The 21,736-nt window shown below is 41.2% G+C and overlaps 1 protein-coding gene and 1 long non-coding RNA gene across 3 annotated transcripts in view; one reads left to right on the forward strand and one right to left on the reverse strand.

Moving 5' to 3' along the window:
• Myb (proto-oncogene like protein Myb) overlaps window positions 1-21,736 on the forward strand; it is a 31,607-nt gene that overhangs the window by 749 nt on the left and 9,122 nt on the right. Inside the window, exon 1 of one of the 2 annotated variants that reach the window (XM_071784619.1) lies at window positions 8,397-9,205. The exons of the other annotated variant lie outside the window; for it this stretch is intronic. Coding sequence (XP_071640720.1) covers window positions 9,099-9,205 — 107 coding nt within the window. The 5' untranslated portion in view covers window positions 8,397-9,098. Of the gene's footprint in view, window positions 1-8,396; window positions 9,206-21,736 lie in introns of those variants that run through there. 2 annotated transcript variants of the gene reach the window in all.
• On the reverse strand, window positions 674-19,822 carry LOC139816851 (uncharacterized). The gene is made up of 4 exons (XR_011733098.1): window positions 17,346-19,822; window positions 16,445-16,609; window positions 15,876-16,188; window positions 674-2,392 (listed from the first exon to the last, which is right to left on the reverse strand). It is a non-coding gene; the product is annotated as an uncharacterized lncRNA (long non-coding RNA).

Raw genomic sequence — 21,736 nt, forward strand, 5'->3', positions numbered from 1 at the left:
GAGCCGCGCGCTCCTTTGGTCCCCCGTGTTTAAAGCGCGATGTTTTTGGCGGGAAGGAAGAGCGTGGGAGAGCGACGCGTGGACCCGCGCGACGGGTATCTCGCGTCCCTCTCACTCCGCTCACCCGCGTATCGCGAGGGGCACGAGGATCGAGGGATTCAGAGCGTTGTCGAGTCGCGCCAGGCAGGCCGGAGTCCGGAGTGAGGCCGGAGTGCCCCGGGCAGCCGGGGGGACGCTTCCATCAGCGTGTCTCATCTTCTCGCGTGCGTCGCGCAGGTTGGCGGGAACGCGCCGATCTCGGCTCGTTTATTTTACGCGTGTCGCGAGGCGAAGACGAGAGCTCGAGAGTGACAATTGACGACAATAACAGATCGCGCCTCGTCAAGGTGAATTCGACACTTTGCTCTCTCGTCGACATCTCGCGATGCCTATTGCCTATTATTGTTGCTCGACTGTCACCCCGATCATCGTCGTCGCGTCGTGTGCCACTTGTTTTCCGGCCGAATGAACGACGTCGTCGCTGGTCTTGGTCCTCTTGGTCCTTGATCCCCGATTTTTCCGATTTTCCGTACAGAATGTTTCGGAATGCGTCGCGTCTATCGATTTGTCCTCCTTTTTTATATTCACAGAAGATGCGCTTTTCAGGTTTGCTTCGTGAAGCGAAATTAGGGACTGATCTTGTCGAAAGTTGTATTTATATATTTGGGTTTGACATTTGTACACTGATACATTTTATACATCGATTTGGTACATTGTCACGTCGAGATAATGAATTTCAGTATTTTTGCAACAATTTTTTATAGGATTGTATATTATTGTATAGCATGTATTATTTTATTTTTCTTATACTAGTATAGAAATTTTGTTAATATATTATAAGTATCGTCAAATATATTTTTTCCTCGAATATTCAGGCCAGAAAATTTATACAACGTTTCATTGTAATCGACAATATTTCTCCTAAATTTACGTTACATTATTGTATATCGTGTTATTCTCATGTCACTTTTTATAAAGATGCAATGTACAATTTCCGGTCTGGCTCTTCGGTGACATTCGCTTTTTATTTGTTTTATCCGCTCGCGTCGATCTCACATCTCACCTTTCTCATTCCTGTGTCCGATAACCGAGAAAAGTATAGAATAACCCTGCGCAAGAGGTGCCGATAGAAAAGAATAAAATTTTTAAGATTACACTTTTGACTTTTGAATTTGTGTTATATTATTGTATATTCTCTTTGTATCGTCTTTTACGAAGATGCAATGTATGATTTCCAGCCTCGCTTGGTCTTCGGTAACGCTTTTGTTTTATCCGCTCGCGTCGCGATCTCATCTTTCTCATTCTTGTATCCGATAACCGAGCGAAGTATAAAATAACCCGCGCCGAAAGGATCGACTTTCTCCTTCGGGATAAGAATTAATAAGATACAGCCGTGAGAGACGGTGAGACCCAAGAGACGACGTTAAAATCGAAAAATTTACTCTGTTGAAGATTTTTAAAGGGAGTCTCGCTCAAACTCCGATTAAGTTAATCGCGATTAAGTAATTTCACCGGCAAAGTCGCTCAAAGCAAGATTTTCGACTATATAATTCATTGTTCTCGACCTCTCTTTCTATATAAACAACAATTAATAATTCTATCTATGTACAAAACATTATAGGTGATATATTACTTGATAAGTTAACTCCGATTAAGTTTTAATCGGAGTTTGGTCGAAATCATCTTTAACCCAGGGGTAGTAACCTGGAATGATTTTTACACCCCAGCAGCGAGAAAGTTAAATAAATCTTATATTTTTTTGTTACTAATTGAGAAAATCCATACCCATTTTTTATTTTTTTCTTACTTTTTTATAGAAAATATTGAATAAATTTATAATGATTTCGAATATACTAATAAATTGTAGAATCAAATGTACAATATGTAATTGATAATACTTGTTGACTTTTAATTGGGGTGTAAAAAAAAATACCCAGGTGATCGTTTACGCAAAAAGAAAAATAGGTGACTATTCTCGGGTTAAACTTGTTTTGTACACAGGCATCGATCTCACAATAAACACATAAAAATTTCACGTAAACATCAGTACAAAGTATTTCAAAGGTTCTGGAGTTTAAAGTACTCTTCTCACGATTGTATATATATTTTTTTTGCGATAAAAGCCGAAGAGTCTTCTCTCGAAGATTCTTTCTCTCTCTTGAAAAACTTTCTAACATGAGATTATTGCTCCAATCGTGATGATAATAATCCTTTATCGGCCTGACGTGACAATAACAATAATTTTTACGCATATAAGATTGGTAATAACAAAATAGGTAAATATAATGTGTTTGATATTCAGATGCATCTGCGAAAAGTGAGACGTCAGTAATGCCGCTGCTATGATGCCTACCTGAAAATAAAAGAATGTAGTTTGCGATGTTGATAGAATGCAAGCAAAACGTGATAAACAGATCACAAGGTAGACAGAAACGTGGAACAAAGTATAAAACAAACAGAGCATAGACGGAGCCTATGTATATAAGAACATCTGACACAGATGTTCTTGAATATTTCCGGAGTAGATCTTCAAAACTCGCGTCAGACTATGCATTTGCGATTAAGATGGATGAATTGAAGATTCAAATTCGATCAATTAAATAATCCGTTCTAATGACTTATTCTCAATCGCGTAGTCTGTTACGAGCTTTCGAAAAACTTCGGGATCTCGTCCATCCATTTGATGATCGATGAACGCAAGGGTCTCTCCCGCGCTTTTTTATTTCCACGCGCGGGAATACTTCGTAAACAGAGTGATCCTCCTCTTCGTCCCGGAACGGCCCACGCGAGGTCCCACTTATCAATTTTAAGCTTGTCCGTCGGGAGATAGGGTGACGTCAACCCGCGGGCTCCAGTGCTTCGCATGGCAACTGCTAGACGAGGACAAAACGCAGACGACGAACGTATATATACAACCACGCGTGCCATCGCCTGCTGGCGGTCTCTCCTCGTGCACACGCCCTTCCGCGTCCTGGCCTTGCCGTTCGCGCCCGGTTCGTGCCCTCCTGCACCTCCCACGTCCCCCTTTTCTCGCCGCTCGCTCTCTGGTCCTCTATTTGACGCGCATTTCGCGCCATTTATTCGCGTAGGAAGATCGTACTCTTATAATCATTCCGTTCGGTTGCCCGCACGCGTTTGACGTCTCCACGCCTGTCCATGTTTTAACACGACTTTTATTGAATATATATATTTTTTATTATGCACAATAAAATATTTAATTATAAATAATATTTAACTAACTAAATAATGTTTTAACTAACTAATATTTACTAAAAATTTACTTAGAAAAAAAATTAATAAAGCCATAATATTTATAAAGGAGTTAGGAATGTCTACAAAATAATCACAAAATAGAACGAGTTGACCCAAAACCGGAGCAGTACCGTTAAAAACCGGCTAGGAACATCGAAGAATTTCAGTCAAACTACGATTGCTCTTATATCTCCTCTGAGAATCCCAAATTAATACTAAAATAATTAAATTAACAGAGTAGAGTTAATAATGGGCATTGAGAGTACGACGCGGTTACTACGTAAGTCACAATGTTTAATTATAATTAACGCTACATAGTAATACGTCGAATCGACGTGGCCCCGATCGCAAATCGGGAATAATTAAAAATCGGATATAATTAAAATAATTAAATAGATAGTGATTTATATTTAGAATAAAAATCGCAATATAAAATTTGTGTACAAAAATAAGACTCAGTTTAATAAACGGGTCGATAAAAATTGCCGCCCAGCAAGATGATTCCTCTCGTCGGAGAATCCGCGCAGGAATAATCGGCGAGATTGACCTCTCGGTGTCGCCGGCGACGATGTCGACGGTCATCTCGCGCGAGCGCGCGCGCGCGCGCGGAAACAAATGAGAGACAGCTGCCTCGTTCATAGGAACAGAGGCGGACGAGCGGCGGCGAACCCTCCCGGTTTGGTCGGGGCCCCGTCTCTTTCACCCGTCGCGCGGATGCGCCGCTATTCAGCGCACGGCGTGCTCGAGAGCGCGCAGGGCAGGGATCGACACCCGGCGACGCGACGCCGTGACGCGCCGCGCTTTGCATCGCGTCGCATGTGGCTCTTTAATACGCCGCGCGCCGGTCCCATAATACACAAATTCGATGCAGTTCGGAAAGATGTATACGAGACCGGAGACGCGCGATGCGTGCGTGGCATGGATATCGCCCCGCGTCATTCTCGACGAGAAGGTCGCGAAAAAACGCGGGCGAACACACGATCTTCTCCGGGCAGAATGTTTTCTCTCTAACGAAATCGTGTTTAGGATTCGCGAATCGAGAAATCTGAATGAGTTTTTGCATTCGAATTAAAAGTCGCTATTATTAGCTACATATTGTGTATTATATTGGTCGCTCTACAATTTATTAGTATTTGAAATCATGTATATAGAGTTATGTCATACTTAATATTACAAAAGAGTATTTTATTTAATATATTTTATATTATACTTAATATTTAAAAAAAAGTATGGAGAAATAAAAATAGATATGGATTTTGTCGAACAGTAGCGAGAACTATTGTGACTGAGCTATATCTTCCACGCTACTGGAGGGTAAAAATCACCCCCAGGTGACTATTCCCAGATTAATATATGTATCTACAAAATTAGAGATAATTCAGTAAGCGTAGGGGACGAAGGCTGAGTACGTGGCGTCATAGTATAGCAGCATTGACATCAGTAGGATATTACAGCGGAGCACAAACATAGAATTATTATTCCTTCTTACGTTGTTAGTAGGAATAATAATTCTATGTTTGTGCTCCGCTGTAATATCCGAGAGCAATGTCATGTAATATTTACATACTTGATATTGCTGGTTTACTCTGATGTCGGAATCTTTCTGCCAATAGACAACCTTCAATATCCGTAACTCGAAAAGAGTTGCATTTGTGAGCTCGTGCTTATATGACATTTTTTTTTATCGCTATTAATGGAATATGCTGGTGAAATTCAGCTTCCTTTTTTTTGATTTCGCCATATAGAAGACTGTTTTCGTGAATAAATCTTCTTGAAATATTGCACGAAACCTCACCGGGAGCCTCGAACGTTATAATCTTTCGTGGCTTTGTACCGGCCGGCAGAGTCCCGTTTCGGTGCTTTGGCCGAACTTCACCGCCGTAATAAACTTCGGCGATTTGCGGACGCGTTGGGTATTAATGCCTTCGAAATTACGGGGTTACCGCGTACGTATAACCCTCGTCCACAGGTCGGTTAGAGATAATCAAATTCGGACTCACAAACATTCGACTGTACAGAAAGCAGACCGTGAACTGGTGCGGTCGAGAGAGAAACAGAGAGGGGAGAAAAAACTTCATTTGCAAGAAAAATAAGTATAATAGAAAAAGTAAAACGATAATTATTTTGCAGCAATAATTTTATTTTCAGGTATAAGATTTGGAGTACTGAAAGTTAATACTCTGTATTAATATTTTATCTTTGACGTATCTATATAATGTCAAATGCCCAATAAATTAAATAATTTATATAGAAAAATAGTAATTGCATTTATGTATTTGCTACGTATCATAAGTAACTATTTATATCTCTAAGAATCGAATATTCAGTAATCGCAGTCATGCGATCATTTAAGAAAAAATAATTTCAGCAGAATTTGAGAAAACGGTCCGCCGAGGTTTCTCAAAAATAACAGGTGATTTGCAAAAATCGCGCACAATACCAGACGTTTGTCCGTTATTCGCGAGATCCTGCGGATTCATTATCTTTTTGCCGAGCAGTGACGGCCGCTGGCGGTTCTCAGCTGTGTGGAGTCTTGGGCTGGACCGCCACGGTCGGCGCTCTCGTCTTTTTATCCCGAATTGAGAACCCGGAAGGCGGCGGGGCGCCCGTCGTGTTCTTTTCGTCGAGGAAAACCTGTCCGTGTCATGTAGCGACCTGCATCCAATCCGGAGGTATCAGCACGGCCGTGTACCTGTGCGCGGCGTCCGCGTCGGTTCCTCATTTTTCTTCCTTCCACGTCGCGACCTTCTCTCTTTCTCTCTCTCTATTCGTCGTTTCTTCTCGGAATCAGCCGCCGCGCCGCGGAGAATACCGCCCGCCCGGACGCGCTTCGTTCTCGCGGTTGCATACATCTCGCAGGAAGTCCTTTCTTCCAGATTTTGCATATTCTTTCAACTTCGACATATGCCGCTCTCAATTTCGAAGCGGGTTCCCGGTCTCGGGACGAGTCACGCGACGTCGCCTCCTTTTCGTGATGTCCTCTCTCTCTCTCTCTCTCTCTCTCTCTCTCTCTCTCTCTCTCTCTCTCTCTCCCTCCATCTTTCTTTCTTCTTGCCTTTCTCAGCTTCCACATTTTTTTCTCGATCACGTTGGCGCACGAATTTCGTCGGTATTTAAAAAGAAATTAATAGCGAGCGTATTTCAGCACAAACCTGCTTTCTATTCAATAAACTGAAATCTTCCTACGACAAATTGAAACTCCTGTTATTTTTACTGACAAACCGTAAATCGTTAATAAATAAGGAGAAAGAGATTTCAAGAAAAAATGTAGGTTCTGACAGAGAGAAAAATCTTGTCATTATATTAATTTTTTATATATGTTTAATGTAATGTCAGGAAGAAATATATTTGGACTCGCCGAAATTCCGGCGCGTTTTTCGTCCCTGATATTCTTCGAAGCGTGATCCGTAGGAGGTTCCATGATTTCGCGCCATCGACTCGCAATTCCTTTGCCGCGGTTCGTCAAGGAATCGATCGGTTCCCAGAACATGACGGCGTGATACCGCCGAGACCTTGCGGCTTATCCCGGAGTCCGCAACCCTTCCTCTCATTTCCTCGTCTTTCTCACGTCCTTCTTCCTCGTCAGCGTCGCCGCGATCTCCTCCTCCTCCTCCTTCTCCTTTCTTACCTCTTCTCTTTCTTTCAATTCTCCTTCTCATCTTCCTTCTCTCCACTTCTCCTTTCTCTTATTTTTCTCGGTGTACCTCTCGTGGGTTAACCGACTTAAAGTTCCATTTACACTGTAGTAAGTTACATAAAAGTTGTGCAACAGCATTTTAACAACGGTCTAAATAGGATGACGCTCCTTATTTTTGTTGTTTTGCAACCTGTTATTTTATATTATGACGTTAGAAGAGTAAATGTCGATTTTAATATGGCAAAGTGCAGATTACACCGTAACTGGCGTTAGAGACATTTGTAGAAAACAAGTCGCATTGTTTGATGTCACAAAATGACTTGTCTATGCTATCGATATACCAATTATTTTTTCATTATATTTATTTCGGTCCCGTCGTCCTCGGTTCTGAAATTTCCATGTCGAGACACTCGGCGAGCAGCGGTGTCTGCAGTGTAGCTGTAGCTTAAGGCGTAGTCCGTGGAGTTCCAAGGTATGCGCCGCTATTAAAGTACATTCCCACAAACAAAGCGCTCCTCTTGTTTTAAGGACACCGCGCCGTTCAAGGCGTTCAATTCCCTCGTGCTTTTGAGAGCGGTACTCGCCGAGAGAAAAATTAAATCATGCACAAAATAAATTTGCTGTAAACATTATATTTTAATTTTTATAGATATAAGTAATAAAGCAATGACAATAACAAAACCTTTCTAAAGTTTGACGATAAATTCTGGGTGGCAGCGATTTTCGAGCTGCATCGAGCGCAAGAGAGATTTTTTAATGTTGTTACGCGTTACGCAAAATGGATTTAACTATTCATAGCGTACCCTTTTCATAAATTTTGGAAAATTCACTTAAACGGTTTGACAATTCAATTTTAAGGGAACTCGATGGCATTTTCGACAGATTGATTTTATTATCATGCTCTTTCTATACGAAATACGTGCAATTCGTCGAAATGGAACTTAACTCGAAAGCGACGTCAGCGCGGCGGGCCTGAGAATGAATGGATTTCTCCAACACGCTTTCCTCTCGCGCGCCCTTTTCTCCGACTACTTATCGGCGTCGATTGTTATTCCGCACAGGCATCAGGTCGCGCATTGCGTCGTACATCGCCGCCTCTTGCCGGTCGATCGTTCCTGGCGATTTCCCCGCGTACGTTCCGAGGCACGTATGCATGTAAGTTCGTAGAGACGACCGGACCGGCGCCTTCGTTCCACCTCACCCTTCGGACTCTTCGGAGTCGAGATGCCATGCCGGTTTCCTCGTGTGCATTTCCCTCTCTCTCTCTCTCTCTCTCTCTCTCTCTGTCTCCTTCTCTCTCTTCCTGTTCCCCCCCTCTCTCTCTTCTCGTCTCTTTCTCTCCCTAGGGTCGACCCTTTCCCCTTCTCTCCCCGCCACCGATTCCAGCGTTAGACCTGCCGTTTTCTGTTGCTGCTGCTGCTGCTGCGGTGCTGCCAGCGAGAGTTCCTTCGGATAGCGATCGCCAGTCCGAACTCGACCGCCGTTGAAAGTGGATCGTTCAGCGCGACACTTCCCCACCGAAATCGCCGAGTGCTGACGCGCGACGTGATACCCATCGGGGCAGTGGAAGTGTTTCGGCGCGTAAACTTATAGCGCCGTTCGCGCGCGCGTCGGAGCGCGCATCCCTCTTTCACCGTTTATCGTAGCGTGCTAGGCGTCGCGTTCTCTCCCTCGCGATCTCGAGGATCGACGGATATTCCTCCGTCCGGTCGGGAGAAGCGAGATATACACGCTTTCACGAGAAAAACGGAGGGAAAAGAAAAAAGACAAAAGCCGAAGAAGGAAGAAAGTGGAGAAGGGATGCGCGTGGCGTGCCGACGCTCGTAGGGGTCTCATTTTGCGCGGGACCGCGGGAAAGCGCGTAAACATGACCGCGTGAGGCGCGGTTCTCCTTTTGCGAGGTAGAGCAAAATTCTCCGGAGACGGAGACGCGCAGCAGGACCGCCGCAATGGATCGCGTCGTTACCTACTACGCGTGCAGGCGGTAGTGCTCGTAAGCCGGGGGGTGCTCGGAGCATCTACGCGGGCGAGAGGATATTTTCATTTATCGCCGAACCCCGCGCGCTTTCTCCCTCGGCTCTGCCCCCTCGTCCGCCATCCCCGTCCCCGTTCCCGTTCCCCGTTTCCCCGTTCTCTTGTCCGCCACCCGCGAGAATCGTCCGCGCCGCTTATGATGGATATATTCTCGACTGGATTGCTCGGGCCGAATGGATTGTCGATCAACAACGAGATAGCGACCTATCACTCGTCCTATTGCTCACCACCGATCACGGAAGCGTAAGTATAATCGGCTCGAGAGGCCCACGCACGTGTTTATTTATAATATCTGTTCGGTTCTTGTCGCAAAGATCGTACCTGCGGATCGACCTACAAATCGGTCGATAAATATTTCTTGTAGACTTGTGTCGTGATGGGACGCGATGAGAGGGGAAGTTTAATTGGGAATTTATTATGGAAGGAATATTAAGAGACGAGAGAGAAGAGAATAGTATTTTAATGGCGTAGATTTTTGAAACTATTACATTCTTCATATAAAAAAAAAAATATAATTTAATACCCCATAAATTCTCGAGGATTTTTTATATTTGAATTCTTACTCCTTTTCTTCACAATCGGAGATCTTTAGTTGTTCCATTTCGTCTCCTCGTCTACCCGGATTTCGTTGCTTCTCTATATCGAGATGAATTTAACAGATCAATTTATAAAAATCAGATATTGTAGACCTTTGATTACGATTTTTAACACACGCTTTTTAAATAATTTTGCAAAATATTCTAGCATATTGGATATGACAAAAATTTGTTATTTTTACCGTCCTTAATGCTGCTCCGATCTATTTATATTTTTCAAACACGATAACTTTGTATCGCTTTTGGTACTTTCATCAGGCTCTCTTGATTCGTCGCTGTACAAATACGCGCGATATAAGCAGTAGGTTCAGTATCTTTCGAAATTCTTTCATACGCGTATCGCGCTGAAGAGATTTAAGTGCGACATATATATTACGACATCAAAGTCCCTTGGACCAAATATTCAATCGCCAGAGAAAACTCCGCCGGTGATATCGCGTATATACGAATGCGAGGGTGGAGGGAATGCGCGCGGCATTCCGACAACGGAAATATGACGCAATGATATCAAAGGATACAGCGTTATCGCAAAGCAGATTATATGAAGCTGGTCTTGGCGCGTACTTGTTACTCTCATTAGCTTGGCTAGTGAATCTTGAATTACTTCCGCTAGCATTTACCGAGAAATATTTATTAGACATAAGATATTAGTGAAATTACAAAAAGTATTTGATATAAGATATTAGATTCCCTATTAAATTTTAGATTAAATTCTAATAGAGATAAATACGATCGTATCTTTCCATATTGCTAATATTTTTATTTACTTTAGTTATTCCAAGAGAGTCTCCAGCTCTTACTAATTAAACTTATGTATCTATATTCTATAAGTAAACTAATCTTGGCGTTTATATCGATCTTGTGGTTCAGATGATAGTCAATTTTTAAAATCTTTTAAAACTTTCCTGGATGCGTTCGTTCAATTTTTTAAACGAACACTAAATGCGTTAAGTAGTAAAAGACGATTGTGATCCTGCTCTTGTGCAATTACTTTTACAATATCTCTAAATTATTGAAAATTTTATTTGTTGAATTATTAAATACTTAAAAGATTATTAAAATTGTGGTCAGTAACCATATACTTTGCTGTATCTAATTAAATTGATAAAAATGTTTGATTTTGGTGAAATTTATATTTTCAGAAATAATGTGATTCTCGATTCACGATTCCTATTTATAAGAATACGATTAATATCTCTTAAATATCTTGCTATATAATACACATAAATAATGAGTATCTTATGAATTTTTAATGATACAATATATTATAGGAGATGTAATCGAATGTTTTTCGAACAGACTCAATTTGGTTAATTTCTTTTTTAGTGAATTCTTTCATAGCAAAAAAGTCGAGGGGAGCTATTTGTTGCAGTTTCTCGATATTTGACGTTATATATGTAATTTTAAAAGATTTTCTTTTATCAAAGTTTACTTTACCGTGTGAAAAAATAGTTTCGCTACTTTCTCACTTGATTCCCAAAAAGTCTTTCATTTTCAATGGCCGATTGTTCGGAACGTATTTCGGAGAACTTTCAGAGCTTTTCCAAACGTTTACTATAAAATAAACGAGGATAAATTTAAACAGCGTTTAATACAGATACAAGTAATTTAGATAAATAACACGTACGTTATAATAGAAAATTCTTTATGCATTTCAAGAAACTGCGTTCTTTTTAAGACGCCGAAAACTTTCCATTATGTTGCAACGTACCGTTTCAGCCATGTGCCTACCATAGAGACATTTTTTCTGTGAAAAGGAAAGAATGCTTTTTTTCGAGCATGCCGGTAGGTTTCATTTACTCCTCCTTATTATATTTCTCGGTGTGATGCAGTCAACTTAGACTAGGGTTTTTGTCGCTTTAGGTACACACTGTTAAAAGGAGGCAATTTTTATGGACGTGTACAAATTGAAAAAAAATATAATGGAACATTTTCGGAAGAAACCATAGTGCTAAATGCATCTTTTATTTTCTGAGAATTCTCCGCGGTCTGCTTCAAAGGTAGATACAAAGGTAAACGCCATTTTAGTAACAATTGCAATTGTTTCCGTTGAAATGTCAGGTCTGGTATGTATAAGGGTCGGGTAAAGGACATGGAAATCTAATACGCGGTAATACCTTGCGAGAGAGATATTTGTTCAGCGCCATTTCCGATTCCCAGCGGTAGGTAGGAAAAGGGGAACAGGGGAAAAAGCTTGACAAGCGTCCGAGGATGAACGGATGGATGGTAGACAAGAATGCCCGGGTAACATCGTGGTTACTCTCGCAGCATGGTACCCGGCAAGGTATGTACGAATATCGCGCCGCTCTTCAAAACGCCATTCGCTCAGAGCGAATTTCGAAGTTAAAAAGAAACGTGAGGCGACTATTCGTATTTTTCGGGCCGGTCGTCCTCGCAGGTTTATACAGTCTCGGCAAGACAAAAGGGGGAGCGGGAGAGACAGGGGGAGACTAGGTTGACTAAGGAGATTTAAACCCGGTTCCAGGTCAATTTTGCGCTGGAAATTTGTGCATCGTTTATTTTGTACCTCTTCGCTCTCTGGGTTCGACCCTGGGGCCCGGTTCCGTTCCTTTCGTCGAGAAGAATATCTCCTTGCGAGAAGTATCCATCACTTTCGTTTTGATTAGACACTTTGCGATGTCCACTTTCCCGCGGGTTTTTTTTTTTTGTATTTGCCTGAGAGTTATTGCTTATAAATTCATAGTGAATAAGAACGCTTTGTGCTCGGCTCTGCCCGTCATTCGGATCTCTTTTCGAATATAGATCTAACATAAGACTAATATTTTTTATATAAATTGTATATGTAAATTTAAAAATTATTTATGCTGTAAAATATATTTTATTTTATCCTGCATTTTCCTCGCATTTTCTTAAATATCCATGTATTATTTATTTGCCTACTTTTATGTTCCGCTTTTATTTTATTAATCCTCAAAAGAAGTTTAGGGATAGGACAAATTCTATGGGAAAAGTTTTTTTTTTAAATAAAGTTTTAAATTTTATGAGCTCAAGCGACTGCCTTCTACGTGATTGCCGAATGTCTCGTTGGTTGAAGGTTCGAAAAATTAAAGGAAACAATGGGAGGTCTTTTGCTTAGCAACAGCAAGGTTGCCGTAAAGGTGGACCCTAACGATTTCACACTTAGCCGAGATCTTGGAGAGGTCATTAAGTTTGCATGCCGAGTACCATTGGGAGGTCAGATATTAGCATAGACTCCGCTACGAAATCAACGAATGGAAAAGGAAGGATGTTAGCTCCACGCAAACACGCAGAGACATGAATGGCTGTTCGGGATAGATGGGAGAGAGGAAAGGAGACGATTTCTGAGATCTTCCGTCTTCCGACTCTTTCTGTGGATTCCCCACGTGGCGTGTATCGAAGTCATTGGCCACGAGGCGGAAATAGCTATTGATACCGCGATACTTACGATAATAATACGGTTTCCTCTTTCCGAAGTAAACCGATCGATTCGCAATAATATATACTTACGTAGCTTACAATCGTCGATATAAAAAATTTAATGTTTCTTGATTGAAAATCTTTTGCAACTTTTATTTTGTTCTTAATTTTTAAATTAAGAAATGTGTTTATTTTATAAAATTATTGTGTCTAGGTTTTCACCTCTGTTATTAATTAATTTTAACTAATCCCTAATCGCCTATCTTTGATAATTACTTTCACGATATTTGTCGAGGTCGTTCGATACGTTTTTGCAATGGTAATCGTCAAAGACGGTAAATTGATTAGAAGCTTTTCCTCTTTTAACATTAAAACATTTTTAAAACTGCCTGAATTCTCATTAGCTATACATCACTTGCGCGCCCCGGGGGTCCCTTACATAAATAGATCGTGTATTATTGTACTCGCGTCGCGTGTGGTCTTTCGGACCGGAGAGAGAGAGCTATCCCTCAGCTCGGTCTCGGGGGGTTTACGAATCGTCGGTGAGATCTGTGAGTTCCTCGCCTCGTCATTAGAATTGAAGTCAACGCGCAAAGGGACACGTTTCCCTCAATGGGAAATGTCGGAGCGCGCGTTGTGATCTCGGGCATGCGATTAAATTTCTCGAGTTCTACAATCGAATTTAAAACTGAATCGCGGCGACACGTCTGGACAGCTGCCGTGCAGTCGTTGCCCTAAAATTTCGCCGGAATCGGACCGTGTGGGGCGAACCAGAAGAAAGCCACCCTAAAAAAAAAAACGTCAAATAACAAATTTCGAAGGGGGTTGCCGACGAGATTCGCGACCGGGCCCCTTGAGGAGGCTCCTTTTAAGACGGGATGGACCGCGGCCCTCCGACCCCGCTCTCGCAGCCCGTTCCTCTTTCCTTTTCATTATGTTTCGATATCGATTTGGCGCACCGCGCGGGGTCGACGAGATGCCGATCGGCGGGCTCGCAAGGGCGAACTTGATTTCCAGCAGATGCTTGAACTGAAAACGCCCCTAAATAATCTTGTCTAAGCAAGCCACTGTACCCACCTTTCGGAGTCTGGCGGGACCAGTCACTCGCATTTATTATCATATTCGATGCGCAATTAATTTAGTACTCAAAATTAGACGAGTATTCAGAATACCAAGACGCCATTGAAATATAAAAGCAAAGATTTAAACGTCATCAGGTATCTAAAAAATAAAAACTGTATCTGTATGTATTTTTTCTATATTACATTTCTAATCAATCAAAGTTGGAAAAATCTTTCTTTTCTAGTAGAATTATTTATTCTTTGAACATTCTCCTAATCATTGAATAGCTTCTTATGTTTATTGTTTATATTTTATTTTATCTTGTACCATATTTTCTTTTCATCTTTTTTATATTCTAAGTAAAAATATGAACTTATATGTTTATTACTTATTAGAATATAAGAAAGGCACGAAGGTTCATATTTTAGACGAGATAATTTCCGCGAGGGGATTTTCCTCCCCCTCAGCGAGATCTCCGCGTAATGACACAAAGGACCGCGTTCTGTCTCGATCGCGGAAGATGTAATTTAATCGGATCACAAGCGCACACATATATACACACACATACATACATACATACATATGGTGCAGTGTGCGCGGATCTTTGGTCTATGTAGACTCGATTCCCACGGTGGAATTAAAGATTCACGAGTGAAAATACCCATCGCACTTGTCATGGGAACGAGCACCGGGTGGCTCGTCCGATGTACAATCGCCTCGCAATGGGCACGGGGATAAAAGGCGTGGTGTATGGCGACAAGGCGCACCTCGACGAACGAGAGGGATGAAACGCGCGCGCACGTTGCCGAGGGTCTTCCCGCCTTTTTTTCACGTCACGGAGGGGTGATGGAATTCGTCTTGTAGACGTGCATGCGTATTATATATATATATATATATATATATATATATATATATATTTATGTGTATGGTAATGAGAGATAGTATGTACACTGGGGTAGATGCACCAGTGAATGACCGGTTAATGCATATTCTTATATATACATTATCTAAAGAATTGTAGAATAAGCCAATTGCTTGCTGAATAATTAATATTTTCGATATGATTTGATTTTATAAGTACTTGATTAAAATTAACTTTATTAAATCTTTTAATTTTATGAGAAAATAAGGTTTCTCTGTCCGAAGTTAATTACAAAAGAGAAATGTTAGATGAAATTGCAAAGAAATAATTAAAAAATATATATAAATAAATAATTTATAGATATATATAATATAAAATCACACTTTTTATGTAAATCGTTATTGAAGTGATATCGTATGTTCACTGTAGAAGGAAATAATTATAAAAAATGTAGTATATTATGTAGTCATATTATCTTCGTAATTTTGCTCACGATGACAATACGGTCTCGATGCGGAAATAGGTACTTTCGTCGTTCGTATTAGATTGCGGATGAATATTTAATTTTCGATACGGCATTGACGCGGAGAGACCCTTATCGCATACCGTAAACCTGTATTTTCGTGCAACCCCACGGGAACGGGAGAGGAGCGGCGCGATCACTCGATTATCGCCGGCGCGTACGCGCGCAACCCTATGTCCGCGCCGGTATATGAGTCACACGGTCGCGATGCACACACGTACATACGTGTACCTCCTCACATGTGCACGCGTCATATGAGAGCGGGTGCGTATGCTCGGGGAGCGTTCTATTATGGGGAAGTTTGATGGAGCGAGTGCGAGGGCATCGAGGCAGGTGGTAGCCAGATGTCTTTCGGTAAAGACTTCCACCCTGATGTCGTTGGCTGGCTGGCTGGTTGGCTGGCTGGCTGGCCCGCACGGTCCTCGCGCGTATATAAAGTGCACGTGTAGGTAGGTACATACGTATGCTTACCTAGCCGTTTACCCCGGTCGTACTCACGCCGCGCCGTGCATGTCTGAACCGGCGCGGCGCGGCGCACGGAATTCATCTCGGCGGCGCGGCCCTGTATATCTTGCCCCGTGGCCTTCCGCGCCGAGCGATGATCCTTCACGAACGTCTAGCGGCCTCATTAAAATACGCTGTCCGCCAAACTAGCTGGTTTTCGTGCCAGGAATCTTCCTCCAGCGATTTCGAGTCGATCTGGATGCACGCGCGGCGGCGGCGAGAAAACTTTATCGGATCTTCTTTCGCGGCCGGACTTTCACATTCGGGCTTCGGTATGGCCCTGTGCGCAAATAGGTAATTCTTACCATCAGATTAAAATATGTCGAGGCAATATTTATTTAGCATTGATCGAAGAATGATACCGCGTCTCGCGTTTCGAGCTTTGATACTGATCTATCGACGTCTTTGACTTTGACTCTTACGCATGTAACGAAATTATTAATGGCTTGATTGTTTCTTTTTTGTAAAAGAGGAATCTTTCATGTACTCTTTTAACCAGATATTTTAATCGAAACAGGTTCTGCGATGTCAATAACCTTATACTTAGTCAACCGTGAGAGCCACCCATCAGAGTCTCGTCCGTTTCGTAGCAGCAAAAGGGATCATTGAGATAGAAAGAAAGCTTGACTCCTTGGCGACGAAATTTTTATGACGAGGTTGAAAACAAAAAGATTTTGTTGCCACCAGACATAGTCACATACCTGAAAACGATTTAATAATGTCTCGTGTTAATTAGTGATGAGTTACGTCCTCCCTCTCCGATCTGATAACAATGATGATTTATGTTCTCTAATCTTCTAGATTTTGCTTTCTATTAAATCAAATTTATTTGCGACGGATTTTTTTAAATTTTTTAAGTTCTTTTTTTTCTCAATGAAATAAGAATACTATGAAAAATGCTTATTAATTTTTTGAGATGACATATTAATGATAAGTTATACGACACAAGCGGCATTTTTATATTATTGATCAATAATATAAAAATGCCGCTTGTGTCGTACTTATCATAAACATGACATCTCAAAAAATTAATTTTATATTCGATGCATCTCAAAAAATTATTTTTATATTCGAATATAAAAATAATAAATATTAGTATATAATAATGTATAGGTACATATAATTTAATTTAGAACATTGCACTTCCAAAAAAAAATATATTGGCTTCTTAGAAATAAGTAGTTTTAAATAGTCGATACTTCTAAAAAATCAATATATACTCTTTAGAAATGCTGGATGTTCTAAATTAAATTTCGATATATTATGATTTCACCGAACATAATAGTAAACAATTTTTTTATAACACTTTATTTCACATCGTTATGCGTTACGCTGAGATCGGTAATTAACAAAGATAACCCAGTTATACATCGACGGCGACGAACGCAAGAGTGTTCACTCAAGGGAGTGAATGACACAAATTCCAAAAGCATTTACCTCGGGCCGGCGAGCAATCGGTTCGTGTGACAACTCGTGTCATCGGACGCGAGTGTCCTATGACGCCGTGGCGCGGGGGGGAGCACGCGTCATCGTAAGCGCCGGTATCTTGGGTGATCGTGAACGAGACCGGGACGAAGAGGGTGAGACTCACCGGGGCAGCAGCTGACGCCACAGCCATGAACGAACGCTCCCTGGATCCCATACACCTGGTCCCGGACACTAGAAAATTGACGAAAGGATCAATTGTGTTGCGGGCGTCGCACGCGACCAACGCGGCGGCGGCGGCGGCGGGATCAGTATTTGCGTTGACCCAATATTCCCGTTTCTGTTACGTTCGTCGGGGATGTTGTAACCGGCGCGCGAAGTTCCGCACGGTTCGCTCGATAAGACGTATGAATGCCGATATCTCATATTTCGCGCGATAAAGAGTCCTCTCAGGAGCTTGGCTTGTATACGAAAGAAACGGTAAAAACCCGAAGAGTGAAGCCAAAGGAGATGTCTGAACTTTCCATCAGAAAATTTAACGTATAATTAGAGATCTTTGTATGAGATTATTATCTGGAACATTATAATTATTAGTACAAGAGCAATGTCAAGAAAGCACTCTCTGAATATCTATAAAGAAATCGATATGAAAAATTAGCTTATTATATCCATTAATTAACGATGACTTCAGCACATTTCGTTACAGCTTCGCGTGCGAAGTTTGTTTTGCCAAGTCGTAATCGCCGATCTCCGCTGCCGTCGCCGCCGCCGTCGACGGACTTTTCATACGCGCACGAAGGGACGCCTTGCACGATGACCTTATTGTTGCGTGACGCGCGACAGGCGGAAGCGAGGAGGAAGTAAGGAAAGAAGGAAGAGGAGCTAAGGGCGCCCGGTGTGTGTGTGTCGTAAAGGCGAAATGAACGCGTGAGCGCTGAACGTGAACGGAAGAAGTGCGCATGGAAAAAAAAAGAGGGGAAAGCTCGGGACTTTGGCAGATGTCCATACTACGGCACGCACAGCCCCGGGGCTTTCTCTCCCGTTCTCACGAGAAGTCAGATCGCCCGGTCTCGCGATATCGTTTTATTGTCTCTGAAATTTAGCGACGTCCATCCGCACCCCCTCGCTCCTCCCCCCCATTTGGAGAGTCTTATATCTCTCTGGAGGCTCGATATATCTCTCTGTAATAAGCGAATACGTGGATCGTGAAAAGCTCTATTAGTTTGATTATGATTATATGAATTGTATTATCTAAAAATTTATTATTGACGAACGAATAAACGCTGAGCCTCGTAAATTGACGGCATGCAACAGCCGATGCCGAATTTATGTCCTGTTCATTATTTGTATTGCGTTAAAGGCTAACTTTCACAGCTTATTACACATGTCATGATATACACGGTTATGTACATGTGTATTTTATGTATACCGGAGCTATAAAGCTTTTGAAGAAGGAAATTTTTGCACGGTGACAAAAGAGACACGCCGTTCATCTTCATAGATAAGTAAGCAGCTGTTAGCGGCACCTGCTTTTGTTGTCGCCTCTCGGGTAAAAGTTACCACCGATAAATTTACCCGAATATTTTATTTGACAATTTGCCGAAATAATCGAAGGACGAAGGATGTCCCTTTATCGTCGTGTTCTTGTGTTGCCATATATTTTCTCATTTCAATGACAACAGGCTTTAAGAATAAATATTTTCCAACTGCTTTCGCTGTCCGATTAGTGTGGTAATTTTTCAACACCTGACATTGCGCGAAATCTTTTATATTCGAGTCATAGAAATTCTAATTTTTCACGTCGCAGTATAAAATTTTAGATAAATGTGAGTATTTTAATTATCTAAAAATTTATTTGTATTTTATTATTATTTTATTATATTTAAAGATTCGACGTTATTTAACTTAAATTAAATTTTTATTTTGCGTATGCAAATATATGGACTTTTTCATTGGTTACCTTCTTTTTATTTCTCTCGAATCTGATTAGAATATCCCATCCGTCCACTATATCTCTTCAGGTAGAAGACGTTTCCGTTCGCTATATCGAGACCGCGATTAAGCCGGTGTGTTTTCGCGAATGATGAAGAATGTGGAAGAGGTCCTTTTAGACACGCCACGTGCCTGAAGGATTTAAATTCGAAGAAGGCGATTCGGCGGTTAGGAGTTCCGCGAAGACGAGAACCTTTACGTAACTTTCCGGGAATTCTTGTGCTAATTTGATATCTCTCTTATTAACAAGAATTAGTGACAACTGTGCCCAAATTCCTCTATAGCGAGGACATCGTAAATGTTACGTGTTATATAAGAATTCCTGATACTTTCACGTCTATTCCTGAAAAACTGTCGATTTATCTAAAGAAATTCTTATCTCACGGTTCTCTTTATTTTTAATTGTAAATTTAGGAATTCTTAAGGCCATTGCACGTAACAAAGTTTTAGTTATAATAGTAAGGTCGTAAGAAAATAGACCAATCACAGTCGATTAGTCTCCTTGAGCTCGAAGAATAATCGAGTGTGATTGGTCTATTTTCTTACGGCCTTACGATTATGACTAACAATAAAACTTTGTTACGTGCAATGGCCTTTACACATGGTTTTTCTTTGTTTTTAATTTTATGCTCGTCCTGCAAAATTAATTTTTGTTATTCCATGGCGAAGTCTGCAGTAAGTTGGCAAAAGTCTATATTAAGCCCCAAAAATATACAAACAAAAAACTGTGACTTTAATATTATTATTCAGATAGAAATTACGACGATTGCGAATATTGCGATGCTTTCTTGATACATTTCGTTACAGCGGCATTTCCGCTTTACCTTCTCACGTGCACCTTACACTTAAGTATTCTCAGACTCTTAAGTATTCTCGAAACATTGCTTCGCATCGCTGTAAACATAATATGTACACCTGCGGAGAGACGATATTCTTTGCAGATTAATAAAAAGTTGCAGGACATGGCACTACCGAAACTTATCATCTAAAAAATCGACTATAATTACTAGTCGAAACGTACGATTAACATCTTAATTGACTTAATTCATCGTTTCGTGGATTGCGGCTCTTACGTTCTCAATTTATTGGCACGACGACTGGGTTTTTAATCGGTATGTACGTACATTCGATAAAACGAGGTTTTGTTTTATTGCTCGACGCAATTATAATATTACTCAGGGGCTAGCGCTCGTTGTGCCAAGCAGCCGCGTCGTTATTAAGAGAGCCTCTTTCTTCGGACGTATAATCAAACGGGAGTGGTGTCGTTTTAGCCTGTTTGCATTCCATGGTGCTAGACCGTTCGCGATGACGTAACTTCATCTTTCGTATCGTCTATATAATGCGTAGCAACTACGCGACTTGAAATAAATCGCCTTGGAGTCGCGCGCCATATTTCGCACGCGACAAATTATCACGCGCATCACCACGGTAAAAGTTAACAAATTATTTCCTACGAAGAATTTATTTTTTAAGCGCAAAATATGCCTGTAGGTATAACATTTTTCTTTCATTCTGCGATATTTATGATAAACCTGATTGAAATAGGGGTTCATTAGGGGCGAGGACGTCTCGATCGATGGCGCCCGGCGTGTATGAAGCGACGATAGGAACCCCGGGCCATCTGCAGCACACATATGTTTACGGCACACGCATACGTTCCGCGGGTGCTGCGTTGCTATCGCGTTGCATAAGCTAACTATATCTTCAGTCGCTCACCCCGGACTCTCCCCGGCGTATGCAGCTGTTTAGGGGCGAGGGAAAGGGGAAAAAGCGAGGGTGAAGCAGATTGCACGGCACGTACCGAGGAGCATTCGACATTGCCTTCTGTTCTCGGATGCATTGTTATTCGGCGTGACCTATACCTACCTCTGTGAAATTCATACCCCCGGAATTCACAGAAATTAGAATTTTGCGATTCAGAATTTAATCGTCGATGTAATCGAGAAATTGGGTTCTGGCTTCCCCGAAGGATCCTACAGAATCTTCGATCCCGTTTCCAAAAGAGTTCTGACAATTGACACGTAAAACGATGAAAAATTATATATATATACTTGTGTAAATGACACACTATTAAATTCGTAGTATTATTTGAATTATTTTTAATCATTCCTATAGGTCGCCACTACTCATACTCAATATATCGTTAATTTAACTGAACTAATGAAATTAAAATAATACTGTTTTGTATTAAAATAATAAATTTCGACACATGGTAGTTAAAAATAAGATGTTAGTTAATTCAAGATAATGACTTAAATTTCATCTTTAAGGAAGGGAACGTGTTCATTTCTTTGCAGGATGTTATTAGCAACATTTTAGGATTAGCAACATTTTACATTAATAGAATCTAATTTCCCACTTTCTACCAATTTCTACGTTATTAATACTGAGTACAAGTTATTTAAAAAATA

Source organism: Temnothorax longispinosus, chromosome 7, assembly GCF_030848805.1.
Source record: "Temnothorax longispinosus isolate EJ_2023e chromosome 7, Tlon_JGU_v1, whole genome shotgun sequence".
Taxonomy (NCBI): Eukaryota; Metazoa; Arthropoda; class Insecta; order Hymenoptera; family Formicidae; genus Temnothorax; species Temnothorax longispinosus.